At 58.3% G+C, this 16,767-nt stretch overlaps 1 protein-coding gene across 1 annotated transcript in view; it reads left to right on the plus strand.

Moving 5' to 3' along the window:
• LOC117645576 (zinc finger protein rotund-like) overlaps positions 1-14,677 on the plus strand; it is a 38,139-nt gene extending 23,462 nt beyond the window's left edge. The window contains exons 2-5 of the mRNA XM_034385883.1: positions 1,685-1,759; positions 2,001-2,049; positions 12,863-12,932; positions 14,668-14,677. Coding sequence (XP_034241774.1) covers positions 1,685-1,759; positions 2,001-2,049; positions 12,863-12,932; positions 14,668-14,677 — 204 coding nt within the window. The remainder of the gene's footprint in view (positions 1-1,684; positions 1,760-2,000; positions 2,050-12,862; positions 12,933-14,667) is intronic.
• Positions 14,678-16,767: the final 2,090 nt, after the last annotated feature.

Here is a 16,767-nt window from a genome sequence, read left to right on the forward strand (position 1 = left end):
GAACCGCGGTCCCGCCACTCCAGGGGCACGCGCGCTGGCGGCTGTGCTACGGGGATTCGGACGGCTGGCCGCGATTGAGAGGGTTGCGCTGCGGCTTTTCAAGTAAAACAGGGGATGGGAAAAACGGAGCGTATGTGGTGGGCGCTTGGCCGATTCGGCGCCAGGCCCAGCCAGGGCGGCCCAGGGCGGCCCAGGGCGGCCCAGCCCGCTCCCCTCGCGCGGCCGCGAGATGGACTTGCCGCCAGTGTAAAGATACACAATCGTAAATCGATGCGCGTTCAACAGCCCGCGGTCCTCGTTTTCGCTCACAGCACACGCCCAATTGGGCTCTCAAATGCTCCCAGTTGAATTCTGTTTTTTTTTCCCTCTTTCCCTTTCGGCCTTGCCATTTTTTTCTATCGCCGTTTGTTTTCTTTGCAGGGTATTGGCACTTCTTTTTACCCTCACCCACCCTCTTTGCGCGTACCTCCCCCAATCTCCTGCGCCTCTCTCTCCGTCTCTCTCTCTCCCGTCCTCTCCTCCCGCATCTTGCCTCTCTCTCCCTCCCTCACGCACACTTCCTCTCCCCTGCATGCAATTCCTCCCTCCGTCTCGCTCCCTCCCCCCTCCCTCCGGTTTTTTATGTTGTCATTCATTTTTGAGCATGCGCGCGGGCGTCGCGTCGCCTCCCCTCCCTTCCCCAACCTTTGCTCCTATCCCCCTTTAAACATCGCATTTTTTCTATCTATTGATTTTTTTACCCGGCACCCCCCCCCCGCCGGCGTCTTCCCCTCCTCCCCCGGTCCTTCCCCTCCCCTCCCCTCCCCCCTGCCCTCCGCGTACGCGCAGGGCCGGCTCGCTGCCGCGCTACGCGCCGAATTCGGCGAGCCTCTCGCTTGATATATTTTAGTAGCCGTAAAAAGATGAAGTCGTTTTTATCCAGTTTTATTTTATTCGGGTAGGTCGCGGCCGCGCCGTGCCCTGCCACGCAGCAATGCCCTCACATGACTCCCCCACCCGGCGCCTCCGTGGCGTCTTACTTCCCCCTTTATTTTTTTTCGCCAAGCCGCGCCGCGCTTCGCGTTTTTTTTCTGCGATGCAGATTTTTTTTCACCGCCACCGCCAACAGCCTTTTCTGGAATTCTATTTGAAGCGGTTTGTTTGGTGTTTTGCCGATTTATCGCCCCATTTCTTTTATCGACGACCTTGGCTCTTTTTTGCGGGGGATGAACATATGTCCGGGCGTTTAGCGGGGGCGGCGGCTCAAGGGGTTGCCGACGTCGTTTTGATGTGATTTGGATCGGAGGTAAAGTGTTATCGGCGGGGATTTTATAGTGCAGGCGCGCGCGGCGCGCGTTCGCCCCGTCCCGGGAGAAGGATCGTAACTGCGCACGATTTGCTCGGCAGTTGCACAGTGAGCCACAAGACTGGAGGAGGCGGTCAAAATCTCGGACACGTTTTGAGGTGCAGAGTCGCTAACTAAGACTCGAACCGAACGTGTGACCCCACCAATGGATTGCCCTCCGAACGAGCAATCCATTGATGGGGTCACACGTTCGGTTCGAGTCCTGTTCAGTGACTCTAGACCTCAATAAACGCGTCTAGAGTTTTGGCCACCTCCACCCAGGTCTTCTGGCCCACTGTGGGCGCACTGTTAGTGAGGTTTTGCGGGCAGCCGTTTAATCTCTTGCTTGTGTGTTGGCAGCAATGCGGCTCGCATGCCAAGGATATGGAGTACTCGTGGCCGCGCCAGCCCATCATCAACAAGCAAGGATACGAGGTGGGTTGTTCGGTTGTGTGAGTTGGTACTGCTGTAATGCTCGTCATTCCAACCAAATTGCCGCCGTTTTAGCGGCCCGTAAACGCTGCTGATGCGGTATTCGCGGTGATTTGGCTTTAAAATCCGATCCGTGGATCGTCGGCGTAAAGCAGTCGCACGCGTGAGCGGGTTAGGTAGGGCGTGCGTCGACGGCGTGCTTGTACGCTGTAAAAGCGACTAATTTGTTTGTCTCTGCCCGCAGGCCAAGATGAGCGGCGTGGACCCGCAGGGCAACCACTCGATGCATAAAGGTAAGCTTTTCTGGAAGGACGGCCGGTGTCCGCCTCGATCGGGGCCAAAAGCCGCGACGCCGCGGAGCCATGGCGCGGACAAGCCGCTCTAGGTCACTTGCGTCGTCCCCGCGGCCTGTTACGTCAAGGCCGAGCGCCCTGGACTGCCCAGGCCGGGCGGGCAGATCCCTGTCAGCTCGTCCCGTGGATTTCCCTTTCGGTGTGGCGGCCCTGCACTGTGGGCCTGAGGACCGGTGGAGGCGGCCAAAGTCCCGGACGCGCTTTTGGCTCCAGAGTCGCTAAATGGGACTCGAAACGAACGTAAGACCCCACCGGATTGCTAGGAATCCATTGGTGGGGTCACACGCTCGGTTCAAGTCCCGTTTAGCGACTCTGGCACTCAAGGACTCGAAACTCGCGTGTGACCGGTGTGACCCCACCATTGGATTCCTCATTCGGAGAGCAATCCATCGGTGGGGTCACACGTTCGGTTCGAGTCCCATTCAGCGACTCTGGAGCTCAAAACGCGTCCGGGATTTTGACCGCCTCCACCGGCCTTTTGGCCCCTGGAACCCCTGGCCGGGCGGGCAGACTTGGATCCCAGTCAGCTCGTCCCGTGGATTTCCCTTTCGGCGAGGCGGTCCTAGAACCCCAGGCCGCGCCGCAGACTAGGTCACGTGACATGATCCCTTAAAAATTCATTGACTGAGCATGCTAATAATCGCCTCGTTAAAGTCAATTCCGTCTGTCGTTTTTTCCGTGGGTTCCGTGTTGTCCAATTGCCCTCAGTCGTAGATCCTGCGGGTCCGAACGTACATAGCTTTTTTGGCCCTTTTTTTGCCTCCCCGTTTTCGGGCGGCGTTTTCTAGTGTGCGATGCACTGTGGGGCACGTCGCGCATCCTTGAGGCCGGCCCAGAACCGTCTGTCTCTCTCGCACCCCTTCGCATCGCGCCATGCGTGCGAGAGAGACAGAGAGAGGGCAGCCCTTGCAGCATCACGAGGAAATGAGCCGAGAATCCATCAGCGCCATCTGATAAGCGTCCGAGTAAACTAGCAGAGGCTAGCCGAGCCTGAGTCCGTCTGGCCAGGCTGCAGAAAGGAAACCGGTTTTTCTCTCCAAAAGCGGCTCGGCCACAGTGCTCGCGCACGGGGGCCCGGGCCGGGCGGACCGGGCTGAGCAGCAGACTCATTCCGAGAGTCGTTTTCGTCGCTCTGCCTCTCTCGCACCTGTACGGGACGCCTCTGGAGTGCGAGAGAGACAGAGCGACGACTCTCGGAATGAGTCGACGGACCAGCGGCAGCGCAAGGAGCTTGAACGACTGCCTCGCCAGTCAATTATCAAATTATCAAGTCTTATGGATGGCGGGCACACTGGCACAGGCCGTCTGACAGTGTGAGCGGCAGTGGCAAGTCGCGGGCACGCCGGGCAGGTGTATTATGGAGATCGGCGCTGTACTCACTGCACTCTGTGTGTGTGTGTGTGTGTGTGTGTGTGTGTGTGTGTGTGTGTGTGTGTGTGTGTTTGCTTTTCGGCGCACGTGCGGCGCGCGATCAGTCTTCATCGCAGTGTTCACACCGACCGAACTGTCGTTCGAAAATGGACTCGGGGAAATTAACCTGTAGTGCATGGCACCTTCTATCCCTGGATGCCCGGCTGCCGTTCGATTGATAGTTTTATCACCCTCGAGCAAAAGTCGTTAAAATAAAAGGGGTTTGAAGAAAACCGCGATTATTTTGGTCTGATTTCATCGTCTGCAGGAAGCTGATTCCGAACAGTGCGTTCGTCGCTCTGTCTCTCTCGCGCACTCTAGGCGTTTAGGGGTGCGAGAGAGACAGAGCGACGAAGTTGAGAATGAGCCCGGTGGGCAGCCTGGGTCGCACAGTGGGTCAGAAGACCGCGGGCGGGTGGTCAGAATCCCGGACGCGTTTTTAGCTACAGAGTCGCTGACTCAAACCGAACGTGTGACCCCACCAAAGGATTGCTCTCCGAACGAGGAGTCCATTACGGTGGGGTCACACCACACGTTTGGTTGCAGTCCTTTTTAGCGACTGTGGAGCTCGAAACGTGTCCAGAGTTTTGGCCGCCGGCGCCGGTCTTCTGGCCCACTGTAGGTCGGCTGCTGACGGCTTGGATAAGGCAGGCGATGGCTGGCCGCTGGCGACGGCCACGATCCTGGAAACCCGTAGGCTTCGCCGCTTCGCCTGTCCGCGCCGCCGGCCTTGAGAACACAAACCAGTGAGCTTGTTGGAAACGGCCGGTCCTGCCTCAAAACGCAGCTCCTGGTCCGCTTCACCTTGATATCATCAGCCGGCTGCTGCCGCGACGCCCGTCCAATCCCCATGAATAGGGAAATTGTGAAACGATGCGCGAGCCTTAGGCTCTACGTGCGTCAAGGAGTCAGTAGACCGCGCGCGCGCCGAAGTCAGATTCGCGTCAATGTCTGTCAGTGGGACTTCGTCCGTCGCGCCCTCCTGGGCAGGTGGCTGCCTGGGGCTCCGGGCCCACAGTGGGCCAGAATACCAGTGGAGCGGCCAAAATTCGAGATGCGTTTTGAGCTCCATAGTCGCTAAATGGGACTCGAACCGACCGCGTGACCCCACCAATGGACTCCTCGTTCGGAGAGCAATCCATTGGTGGGGTCACGCGCTCGGTTCGAGTCCTTTTCAGCGACTCTGGAGCTCAAAACGCGTCTCGAATTTTGGCCGCTCCACCGGTCTTCTGGCCCACTGTGGGGCGGCTGCTCCGGGCATGAGGCTTGAGGGCATGAGGCCTCCGGGTTACTCCGGGCCCGGAAGCACTGGGCCACTTTTCTGGCCCGGGGCGCCTTGGACCGCCGTGCGCCGCGACGCCGCCGAACGAACGCGCCACCGAGTCCCCGGAGGGACACCGTTGCGGAGGGCCTGTCCCACTAATTGATGTGCTCCCGGGCCCAGCAGACTGATTCCGAGAGTCGCCGTGTCTCTCTCGCACTCGCGGGGCGTCCCCTGTCGGTGCGAGAGAGGCAGAGCGACGAAAACGACTCTCGGAATCAGTCTGCAGGACCAGGAGTCCTAGCAGGCCTATAAGCAGGACCGCCGGATCACAACGGGACATTAGCATAGGGAGGCCGTTAACCAAGTGGTGGCCGGCAGCGGCAAGCTAAAGCGCCAAGCCGCCACGCGCACCTATGGGAACGCGACGTGAGCCGCGAGGGGCCCGATTAACGGAGATGCGACCATTGGCAGTGCAAGCCGCTGCAAGCCGACGGGCCTGCACCACTCAGGGGATTCGGACTCAACAGACTGAATCCGAGAGTCGTTTTCGTGGCTCTGTCTCTCTCGCACCTTCATGGAACGCCCCATGAGTGCGAGAAAGACAGAGCGACTCTCGGAGTCAGTCTGCCGATCCACCGCCTAGACGTCTAGGTCGTCGTGGTCAATGATTACGAGACGAGCCGGTCGAAGGGTTGCTGCGGTCCGCGCCGGTGGTCCGCCAAATAATACATATGCCGGGCACTACTCTTCTACTTCCGCCTGCATTTATACCGTCAGGAGCGTGATGGAGACGTGTCGCTGCTGCGCCGCCCCCGCGCCGCCCCCGCGCCGCCCCCGCACCGCCCCCGCTCCGCCCCCGCTCCGCCCCCGGGACCACCTGTGCGCATTTTCGGGTCCCAACACCTCGGAGGCCTTCCCCCCCATTTTCCCGTAATCTTCGGAAATCATGTAATTATCATCCGGCGTGCCATCGCCGCCGCCGTGGCGTGCCAGTGGCGTGCCAGTGGCGTGGCAGTGGCAGTGGCGCAGCGGTCTAGGCAGAGTACACAATCGACATGCCTTTTTCAGCGGCGCGCTCCGGCCGCCCCGCCGCGCCCCGCCACGCCTTCCTGCCCGTCCGTCTGATGTCTCTGTCTTGGCGGGTGGAGGCAGCGGCTGAGTTTATCTGATCATGTAGGGCACGATGTCGTTAGTGCGGCGCGTTGGTAACCCTGGCGGCCCTGGCGCCGGCCGGCAGCACTGCGTCGCCGTCGACGCCGTCGTCGTCGTCATCGCCGTCATCGTCGTCGCCGTCGTCGTCGCCGTCATCGTCGCCATCGTCGCCGCCGTCGCCGCCGTCGTCGCCGTCATCGTCGTCGTCGTCGTCGCCGTCGTCGCCGTCATCGTCGTCGCCGCCGTCGCCGTCATCGTCGTCGCCGCCGTCGCCGTCATCGTCGTCGCCGCCGTCGCCGTCATCGTCGTCGCCGCCGTCGCCGCCGTCGTCACCGTCGCCGTCGTCGCCGTCATCGTCATCGTCGTTGCCGTCGACGTCGACGTTTTCGTGCGGCGGCGGGGAATTTCGGCAGCGCGGCCGCGGGTCACGACGACGCGGTCCTGGAGGCGCGGCGCCGCACCACGACGCACCACGCCGCCGTACGCGATGACGCCCCGCGACGCCCCGCGACGCCTCGCCGCGCCGCCTTGCGTCAAGCAGCACTCAGCCGTGACGATATCCTCGGCGCGCGGGCTGATATTTTCGTGAATGAACGGAGACGCCGGCGGCATACCGCTCGCACTGCGCAAAAATAAAGGAATAAAAATAGAAACTGCAAAAAAACAGTGATGAAAAAAACGAGGGCAAGCAACCCGTCTGTTTGCGAACCCGCTCGGCAGATAGTTGGTGAATGGCCCTCGCTTCGCACTGCTCTGCCCTGCTCACCCCCCCCCCCCCCTCTCTCTCTCTCTCTCTCTCCGGCGCTGAACTTGTGATAGCGTTGGCGCATGAGGCCGCTGATTACATCCGGGCGGACATCAGCGCGGCTTATGCAACGCGTAATGCATGTATCTGGATGGAAATGAGCCCAAGTGGGGCATTTTTGGTCTGCCTTTGACGTTGGACACACTCACTCTCGCTCTCGCGCTCGATCACATTCACGCTCAGTCAGTCACTCACTCTCACACACGCACACATACACACGTTCCAAGCGCGAGGTGCAAGGTCAGGCCGTAATCGTCGTGTCCGAGCTGATCTCGGGGGCCAACGCGTGCGATTTGTTTTGCGCGAGTTTGGCTTGCCGTTACGGTAGCGTACTTTGAATGAAAAACAATTTATTTGGGCGCGTCCGCGTCCCGCCCTATCGGAACCCAGATATTTGAATCTGCGCTCGCGTCGCACGTCGAAGCAGCAAGCAAGACTCCCTGCAGACTGATTTTGAGAGTCGTTTTCGTCGCTCTGTCTCTCTCGCACCTATAGAGGACGCCCCATGAGTGCGAGAGAGACAGAGCGACTCTCGCGGAATCAGTCTGCTCCTGCTTGGAATGACTCTATCGCAGCCTGCCTGGCGTCGGCGAGGGGCGGGGAGGGGGAGGGGGCAGGAACGGCGGGGGGGCTGCCGCACGCAGTCTGTGCGAATCTCGAGAATAGCACCGTTACCGTTACGCCGGCGTTGCGTATGTGAACATGCGCAGTGCGCACTCGTGGCGCTCGCGGCATCCCGAGACATGCAGCGGGACGGGCAACCTTGTACGTCCGGGACTGTCCGGGACCTCCGCGATCCAGACGGCGCGAGACGGCGCGACGCCACAGACTCCGGGATGAGGACGTTCCAAGCAACTTGCATCACACACAGACACGCGCACTCACACACACCACGCATTGTGTCCCGGCGGTCTTGACCACGTAGGGATGTAAAGGCCGGTAATATTACCGGTAAAGAACGGTATAATACGGTAAAATACGGTATTTTACGAAGACCCCGGTAAAATTGGTATTTTAAGGTAATTTTGAAATATTAACTTATTTGTCCTTCTTTTGCTTCTACACGATGAATTAGGACGTAGGGACTGGAAACAGCGCCTCATGGGAACTCTTGGTTTGTATCTGCCCCTCCCGCCGGACCATGTACGTGTAAGACGTCAGAGATGACAGAGATGGGCAGGGCACTTAAAACAAAGCAAGAAGTCAATGTTCTCTTTTTTTTTTTTGCAAAACTTGTGGAAATTAAAATCTAACTACACGAGCCAAACCAGAAACTTCTTTGTTGCCAAGATAAGTATAATGAAAACTAACTTTAAACAGAAAATAGGAAAAATAGGGGTAGATACTTATTAGGTTAGGTTAGCTGAAAAATGCAATAAACATTGACATGATTGGACACCATGGGGCCGCCGGTGCCTTTCAGGAAAAAGAGTTTTCATGAAATTGAGCCAACTTACATGGACAACAAGAAAAAAGGCGCCATTTTTGCACTTCAGTATATTTGGGCTGTTAATTTACAGTCAAAAGAACCAGACAGAATCAAAATTTATTAACAAAAAGGGAAAGTCCACGAAATTCAGACATTAGGGGGAGGGGTCAGTAAGTCGGAGAATAGTTCATATATTTAACCCACACAGTGTTTGTTCCTTGTCTTTCAAAATGCGACCTTGTTCTTGAGTCATGTTGGCTTGGAAGTATGTATGAAACGATGTAAACGATACACCCTAACCCCAACGGACCTTTTTCCCCCCTATTTTCACAAGAGGTACCACAATTACCCCCCAAAGTCAAGAAAAATCAATTTTACCCAATTTTACCGTATAATACGGTAAAATACCGTATTTTACCGTATTTTACGTAACTTTGAATCTTACCGGTATTTTTGCATCCCTATGACCACGACCGGGCAGAGAGAGAGAGAGAGAGAGAGAGAGAGAGAGAGAGAGAGAGAGAGAGAGAGAGAGAGAGCGGCGCCGCCTATCGGAAGTACGACGCGCTCCTTGTCGCACGCGGGGGAATTCCGCACCGATTCGCTGCCATTGTCTCGAATCGAGACTCGAGACTCTCGATTGCGTCCTTTCGAAACAGTGAAACAGTGTGGCGGCGCGTGTCGCGCCAAAGAATGGTGCGCGCGTGCGGGAGGTGAATCAGCTGGGCGCGGCGCGGATTTGCCAGAAGACCGGTGGAAGCGGTCGCAATCCCGAACGCGTTTTGAGCTCCAGAGTCGCTAAATGGGACTCGAAGCGAACGTGTGACCCGACCAATGGATTGCTCTTCGAACGAGGAATCCATTGGTGGGGTCACACGTATGGTTAGAGTACTGCTTGGCGACTTTAGGGCTCAAAACGCGTCTAGAGTTTTGGCCGCCTCCACCGGTCTGCTGGCCCACTGTGCGGCGGCTGGAGGCTGCAGGCTGCCGGTGGGACACGCCCACTTTTCGCACACGCGTCAAGAAGTCCTGGGCGAGTCTCTTCGCGGACGAGTCCTCCAAGACGACCGGACTGTGAGTCACGTAAGCTGCCGCCAGTTTTGCATAGTCCGGCCGGCCGAGCGATAGCGATTCCGCCGTCCAGTTTCGTCGGCGTCTCTGTCGCACTCTTGCGGCTTCCCATGGCAGTGCCGTGGCAGTGCGAGGGAGACGGAGCGACGATGACACCGAGGTCCACGTCACCGCGGCAGTCGCGCGTTCGGCAGCCGGGCCGCGGAGGGGACGCCACCAAAACGCGACGAGGCGTGCGAACCGGTGGGACTCGGCAGAGACTCGGCGACACGTGGGATGCGGGATGGCTGGAGAAAGGCTGTCTGGGCTTAGCGACCCATAGAGCCCGCGGTAAAAAGGAAAGGAAGCTGCATGTACTGTACAGTGGGCCAGAAAACCGGTGGCGGTTGACAAAACTCTGAACTGCTCTGAACGCGTTTTGAGCTCTAGAGTCGCTAAGCAGGACTCGAACAGAGCTTGTGACCCCACCAATGGATTCCTCATTCGGAGAGCAATCCATCGGTGGGGCCACTCGTTCGGTTCGAGTCCCTTTTACTCTACAAACTGAAGTGTGGACTCAGTATGCATCTACAGATGCATACTTGCAAGTACACACCTACAGATGCATACTTAGCTGAGTACACATCTACAGACGCATACTCAGCTGAGTACACATCTACAGATGCATACTTGGCTGAGTACACACCTACAGATGCATACCTAACTCCTCCAAGTATGCATCTGCAGATGTGTACTCAGCTGAGTATGCATCTGCAGATGTGTGCTCAGCTAAGTATGCATCTGTAGGTGTGTACCCTGCTAAGTATGCATCTGTAGGTGTGTACTTGCAAGTATGCATCTGTAGATGCATACTGAGTACACACTTCAGTTTGTAGAGTAGCGACTCTGGAGCTCAAAACGCGTCCGGGATTTTGACCGCCTCCTCCGGTCTACTACTGTGCAGTGGTGTGGGGCGTTGGCAGTGGCCTGCCGCGGCCAGCCATTGCGTCGGTGTGGCTACACTGGCCGGACGATCCACCGACGATCTGGCCTTCCGTTATTAGCCGTCAATTACAATCTGAATCCTCGACCTGGCTGTCTGTCTGCCTGTCAGTCCATTCATTTCCATTGGCCACCGTCCGACATTACCGACACGTGTGCAGTCCGCGTTGGACTGCCAGTGCCAGGGGAATCGACCACGAATACCAGATCCTTTCGAACCTCTTGAACCTCCTGAGCCAGGTTCAAAGGGTTCCACAGGTTCAGTGAACACTGAACCTCTCGAACCTGCTTGAACCTCACAAACCTCTCGAACCTGCTTGAACTTCCTGAGCCTCCTGAACCTCTCGAACCAGCTTGAACCTCCTGAACCTCTCGAACCTCTCGAAACTCCCAAACGCTCTCGAATCTCTCAAACCGGAAACCCCTAAACCTTCAGGACCACCCGAACCCCCCGCACTCAGTAACCCGGACAACCAAGTGCTCCACGCGCGGCGCTCCCGCAACGACGCGGCAGGCCGCGCCTGCGCTCCGCTCTGCCAAAGAGCATCAAAGAGTGGCTCACAGTGGAACGGTACAGTCGCCATGCCCACCGCATCGTTATTTCCTTGAAACAGTCCGTGTGTTTTTGTTTCGGACCGAGCGCTGCATATTGCGCACCGATGCGGTAGCCCGCGCGGGGCGGGGCGGGGTGTGGTCAGGTGCGGGGTGTATCGCCACGCCCCCAGGCCGCGCCGCCCCCGCCACCACCTCGCGAATATCGCTCTGTTTCCAGCAAAGCGAGGCTGCTGCTGGTCCGCGCTCCCACGATGCGTGCAGCGCGCGGCTTAGCGCTGCGCGGGGAGAAGCTGCAGTTGCGGTTTGCTTTGGTTTGGCTCGAATAGCGCCGCGTGCACCAGAAAGTGGTCGGAAAAGTGACTTTTCGACATAAATAAAAAGAAGCGGTTTGGATTCGGAGCGTGCGATACTAGAGTCCCACTCGAATTGGGGCTGGCCCTGTCACGGACTCGCGTGGGGGACACGCGGACGGACGGACGGACGGACGGACGGACGGACGGACAGACAGACAGACAGACAGACAGACAGACAGACAGACAGACGGACGGACGGACACTTTCGCACGCGGCCTGCCTGACTGCCTCTCGGGCCGTCACGTCGCCGCCCGCCGCCTCGGACGCGCCCCGCCCCGCGCGGCCCCAACCGGTTGGGTCTCGTTTCGGTGGACTGTGTGGATTGACTGTGTGGACTAGACCAAGGCTGTCAATCTGCCGCAAATGAGGATCGGGTCGGGCCGGCTGGCTCGTATTTCGCAGGCATTCGGCAACATTTTTGTATAATTAATGGCAGTGTGGGGTTGCAAAGCGATCCCGCCGCCCGCCGCCGCGGAGCCCTGGATGGACGCCACCCCGGCGACGCACAGTGGGCCAGAAGACCGGCGCGGCGGCCAAAACTCTAGACGCGTTTTGAGCTCTAGAGGCGCTAAATGGGACTCAAAGTGAACGTGTGACCCCACCAATAGATTGCTCTCCGAACGAGGAATCCATTGGTGGGGTCACACGTCTAGTTTGAGTCCCATTTAGTGACTCTGGAGCTCAAAATGTATTTTGCGTTTTTACCACCCCCGCGTCTTTAGGCCCACTGTGCGACGGGATGCGACGCGACGCGCGTGTCACGCTGCTGTGTCCTGTCTCGCTCCCTCAGAACGCCCCATAAGTGCGACAGACAATGTTCCTAGCAAATTTACCTGTTCCAAGCAGCATATCTTGGTTCAAGAAACGACTTTTTACAGTGCACACTGTTCGGAATCAGCCTGGCGCTTGCTCTCGGTGTTACACAGGCCGGACTGGGCCCCGCGCGAGGCCCGCTGCCGAAACGGCGCAATAATATAGATAAGGTTTTGATGTATCCACAGCGGATAAATAATTACTCGGGAGTGATTCTGCGGCGCGCGCGGCGGTCCGAGCCGCGGGTCGCGCCATGGGCCGCGGCACGGCATTGGCCTTAAGCACCCAGGTGGCCTCGTTAGCCAGCTTAGTGCCGCAATCACGGGCACCAAGTTTCCGGCTCAAACTATTGGCCGAAAACCGGGCGTTTTCTGGAGCCCGCGCGTCGTGTGTGTGTGTGTGTGTGTGTGTGTGTGTGTGTGTGTGTGTGTGTGTGTGTGTGCGTGGTGTGTGTGTGTGTTTTGGGTGGGATGGCGAGGATGGAGCGCCGATCGGGATGAGATAGCATCGATTGGACCGAGGATTGGACGAAGGTGAGCCGTCCGCAGGGAAGCGAAGTTGACGATCAGTTTTCGACGGTGTGTTTGTTCTTGGGCTAGGAAAGGTCGGCAACCGAAGCAGAGTCAAATTCTTGTTACTCGTCATAGCGTTGTCATACGGTGGGCTAGAAGACGGGCTCCAGCGGCCAAAACTCTAGACGCGAGAGTCGCTAAATGGGACTCGAACCGAACGTGTGACCCCCACCAATGGATTCCTCGTTTGAAGAGCAATCCATTGGTGGAGTCACACGTTTGGTTCGAGTCCCATGGGCTCTACAGCTCAAAACGCGTCCGGGTTCTTGACCGCCTCCACCGGTCTTCTGGCCCTCTGTGTCGCTGGACTCGAACGACGTTCCTCACGGCTCCGCCTTGTGTTCGCAGGCATGGACGACCAGGGCATGAGCATCTACGGCGGCGCGCCCCCGCGGTCGGCCTCGTCGTCGTCGTCCGCGTCGCCTCCCGTCGGCGGCGGCAGCGGCGTCCTCGGCGGCGTCGGCGCCCTGGGCGGCGGCGGCGGCGGGGCGCTGGCGGGGGGCTCGGGCCCCGGCGCCGCGCTGTCGCAGCACCAGGCCATGCTCATCGTGCCGCAGCCCATCAACGTGTCCAAGATGCAGGGCGGCCCGCAGCCCACCGGCTCCACCATCACCACCGCCAACGGCACCGGCGTGGCGCGGAAGTACACCTGCAAGATGTGCCCCACGGTAAGTATGCCGCCCTTTTGGCCCCGCTCCGCGTAGCTCCGCGTAGCTCCGCGTAGCCCCGCGCGGTCACGGCCATGGTGCAGCCGCGCGCTGCTGTCCCGGGGCACGGGCCGCACGGCACGTGGACACGGGGGACTCGAGGACAGCCCGCGCAGCGCCAGCTCATGCGCGCTGACGCGCTGACGCCACCGGCCGGCGCAGCCGCGGCGCCGCGGCGACCCGCGCGATGATGCTCTGGCCGAGGACCGCGCGAAGTAGAAAACCCGTCCGGAGCGCCGCGCCGCCGCGCGTGGTGCTTTTAAAATGCTGTCAAAATGGAGCGCCACGGCGTGCAGCACACTGATTCCGAGAGGCGGTTTCGTCGCTCTGCCTCTCTCGCACTCAAAGGGCGTTCCCTACGGACGCGAGAGAGACAGAGCGACGAAGACGACTCTTGGATCAGTCTCCTGGCGGTGCTGGCCGTCAGTGGAGGCGGCCAAAACTCTAGTTGCGTTTTGAGCCCTAGAGTCGCTAAATGGGACTCGAACGGAACGTGTGACCCCGCCAATGGATTGCTCTCCGAACGAGGAATCCATTGGTGGGGTCACACGTTCGGTTCGAGTCCTGTTTAGCGACTCTGGAGCTCAAAACGCGTCTAGAGCTGGCCGCCTCCACCGGTGGCTGGCCCACTGTGTGCTGGCCGTGACGGCCGTCATCGCGGACGCTTTGCCACCGCCAAGTGCTCCGCCTGCTTCGCGTGGCGCGGCCTGAGCAGTGCAGGAGCAGTGCAGAGCACGGCGCGGGTAATTGGCGAGGGGAAGCGCATGCCAGTGGCCAACGCGCACACACACGCACACACACACACTCACGCTCACACCAACAAACGCACACACGCACAGCGCGGCGCGCGATGCTCCAAATGTAAAATATGACGATAAATCTAATGGTCCTGACGTGAGGTGAGGCGTTCCTTTGAGACGTGCCGCGGGCTCCCCCGCCCCGCCCCGCCCCGCCCCGCCCCGCCATGCCCCACCGCGCCCCATTCCGTCGCGGCTTCTGTTTGCTACTGTTGCGCCGCGTGTGTGTGCGTGTGTGAGTGTGAGCGTGCTGCTTCCTCAGGTGCGTTTGGCGCGCCGAGGGCCCAGCGAGCCACGCCAGGCCGGAAGATGCACCCGGTCGCGCTCCGCCGTCTGGTGCTCGCTCGCTGACCGCCGATACACTTATAGCCCGATCCACTGTTTTTCTGTTCAAACTTTCTTTTGCGGTTATTTCATGATTTTTTCCTGTTGTTGTGGCTGGCTTTCCGCGGTGGACCCTTTCCAAGCCGGGTTAGGTTAGGTCAAGAAGCTGCCGTGTCGGCGTGGCGCCTCTCGCCTGTATTCACAAACTGGAACGTTTTTTTTTCTTTTCTGTGCTGTGCGTCTGCTGCGTCTACTTTGTATGGACTGTACCACCCGCGATCGCGTCTCACCTGTTAAGTCCACTGTAAAGTGTTGACTGTTGTAGAGTAATGTGATTTTGTGCGACCTGTCTGACTGACTGTCTGACTGTCTGTCTGATTGACTTACTGTCGACCTGTCTCCGCGGATCGAGCCGGTTTCGGTCCGGACTGTACCATAGTCTGTAGTAGTCTTCCATCCTCATTAGTATGGGTTTTGTGGCGTCCTTGGAGTCCCGTGAGTCTAGATCGCACGTGTGTGTGTGTGTGTGTGTGTGTGTGTGTGTGTGTGTGTGTGTGTGTGTGTGTGTGTGTGTGTGCGCGCACATACGTGTGAGTTTGTTTTGTGTTCAGTAAGTTCGATGCATATTTATCCGCCCAGTTTCCCACCACGTGGAGTGCGGGCGCCGTCCGCTGAAAGGCCCCGAAAGATTGCCGACCAGCCAGTGTGCTTTATCACCCCCCCCACGTGCCCTTTTTGGGACTTCCCTATCCGAAAAACGCCGAGAAAAATAGCAACAAATTCACGTTGCCAGAGACTACAAGGTGGATTTGAACTTAGCACCGTGCCAAGCTCGCGGACACGGTCCGTTCTATTTTTTTTTTCAGTCTTTGACGTAACTTTTATCCAATGTTTTGCTGTCATTCCAGTGTACCGATTGCACGGGGACACACATCAAAAAGCAGCGGTGTCTGGGAAATGGTTTTGACTTTAAATACGTTAGTCGTGTGTGCCCCTCCTCTCTCTCTCTCTCTCTCTCTCTCTCTCTCTCTCTCTCTCTCTTTTCTCTTTCTTTTTTTCTCTCTCTCTCTCTCTCTCTCCCCTCTCTCTCTCTCCCCTCTCTCTTCTCCTCTCTCTCTCCCCTCTCTCTTCGTTTTTGTGGTGTGTGTGTGTTGCTGGTTGCGACCAGACACGTCAAACAGAGAGGTTTATCATCTGCTAATTTGCACCCGGTGTAAGGGACCGGCTGCGGTGTGGGGACAGGCTTCGGCGGCCCGGCCCAGGGAGGGGCCATGCTATGCCTGGCCGTGCTATGCCTGGCCGTGCTATGCCTGGCCGTGCCAGGCCCTGTGGCATCACGGCTGCATTTGGCGATAGTCCGTCACATATGGGCGGATAGGCGGGCTGCCTCATCTCATGAATGAAACGGGATGAACGCTTTTATTTATTTTCCAGTGTGTGGGGCCGTGCGCGCGGCGCGGCGGACCAGCGCCGCGCGTTTTGCCCGCGCCTTTTTTGTGTTATTTTTATTTTCGTTTTTCGTTTTTCTTTGTCGATTTTGCGCGCCGTTTTATTCCGTTTTTATAATCGCGCGGCATATGCGCTGCGCCGATAAGCCCGCTGCAAAAACTGTGACCAATACCGGAGTAAAATTTATCGGGCGGCCATGCGCGGTGCAGCACTAGCCCCCCCCCCTGCATTTTTCTTTTATTTCTTTCATTTTTATTTTATTTTTTAAATATCTTTTTTTTCCTTGTCCTGCATTCTCCGGTCCCACGCTTTTCCGTTCCTTGTTTTTCGATGTTGCAGTCTCGCGAAATAAAAGCAAGTGACGTGTGCATAGTTAGAACGTTCACTCGCCGCGTTGCCAAGCAGTATAGGACTTTAGTGCAGGGCAGTGTGGGACACTAGAGCAGGGCAGTCAGGGCGGTGTGGGACTACGACACGCGAGCGGAAGAACCGCCCATCTTCAGCGCGACGAAACAAACCCGCGTACCGCGCGGCCGCCGTTTCAAACCCGCTTACCTCCCCCGGGCCCATTCAAAACCGCTTACCTCCGCCGGCCCGTTTCAAACCCCGTACGCGCCGCCTCGGCCTGGGAGAGGTAAGCGGGGTTTTGGGAAAGGGCCGGCGGAGGTAAGCGGTTTTGAATCGGCCGGCGGGAGGTAAGCGGTTTGAAACGGCGGCCGCGCGGTACGCGGGTTTGTTTCGTCGCGCTGAAAATGGGCGGTTCTTCCGCTCGCGTGTCGTCAGGGCCTAGGGCAGTGCAGGGCAATTGTGAAGGACAGTTGTACAGGACTGTGCAGGGCTCCAGTGCAGGGCAGTGCAAGTCCCTAGTGCAGGGCAGTGTATGACTCTACTGCAGGGTAGTGCACGACCCTAGTCCATGACAGTGTAGGACCCTAGCGGGTCAGTGCCGCCGCGCGGCGCGGAACAGTGCGTTCCT

Source organism: Thrips palmi, unplaced genomic scaffold (assembly GCF_012932325.1).
Source record: "Thrips palmi isolate BJ-2018 unplaced genomic scaffold, TpBJ-2018v1 HiC_scaffold_1, whole genome shotgun sequence".
NCBI classification, from domain to species: Eukaryota; Metazoa; Arthropoda; class Insecta; order Thysanoptera; family Thripidae; genus Thrips; species Thrips palmi.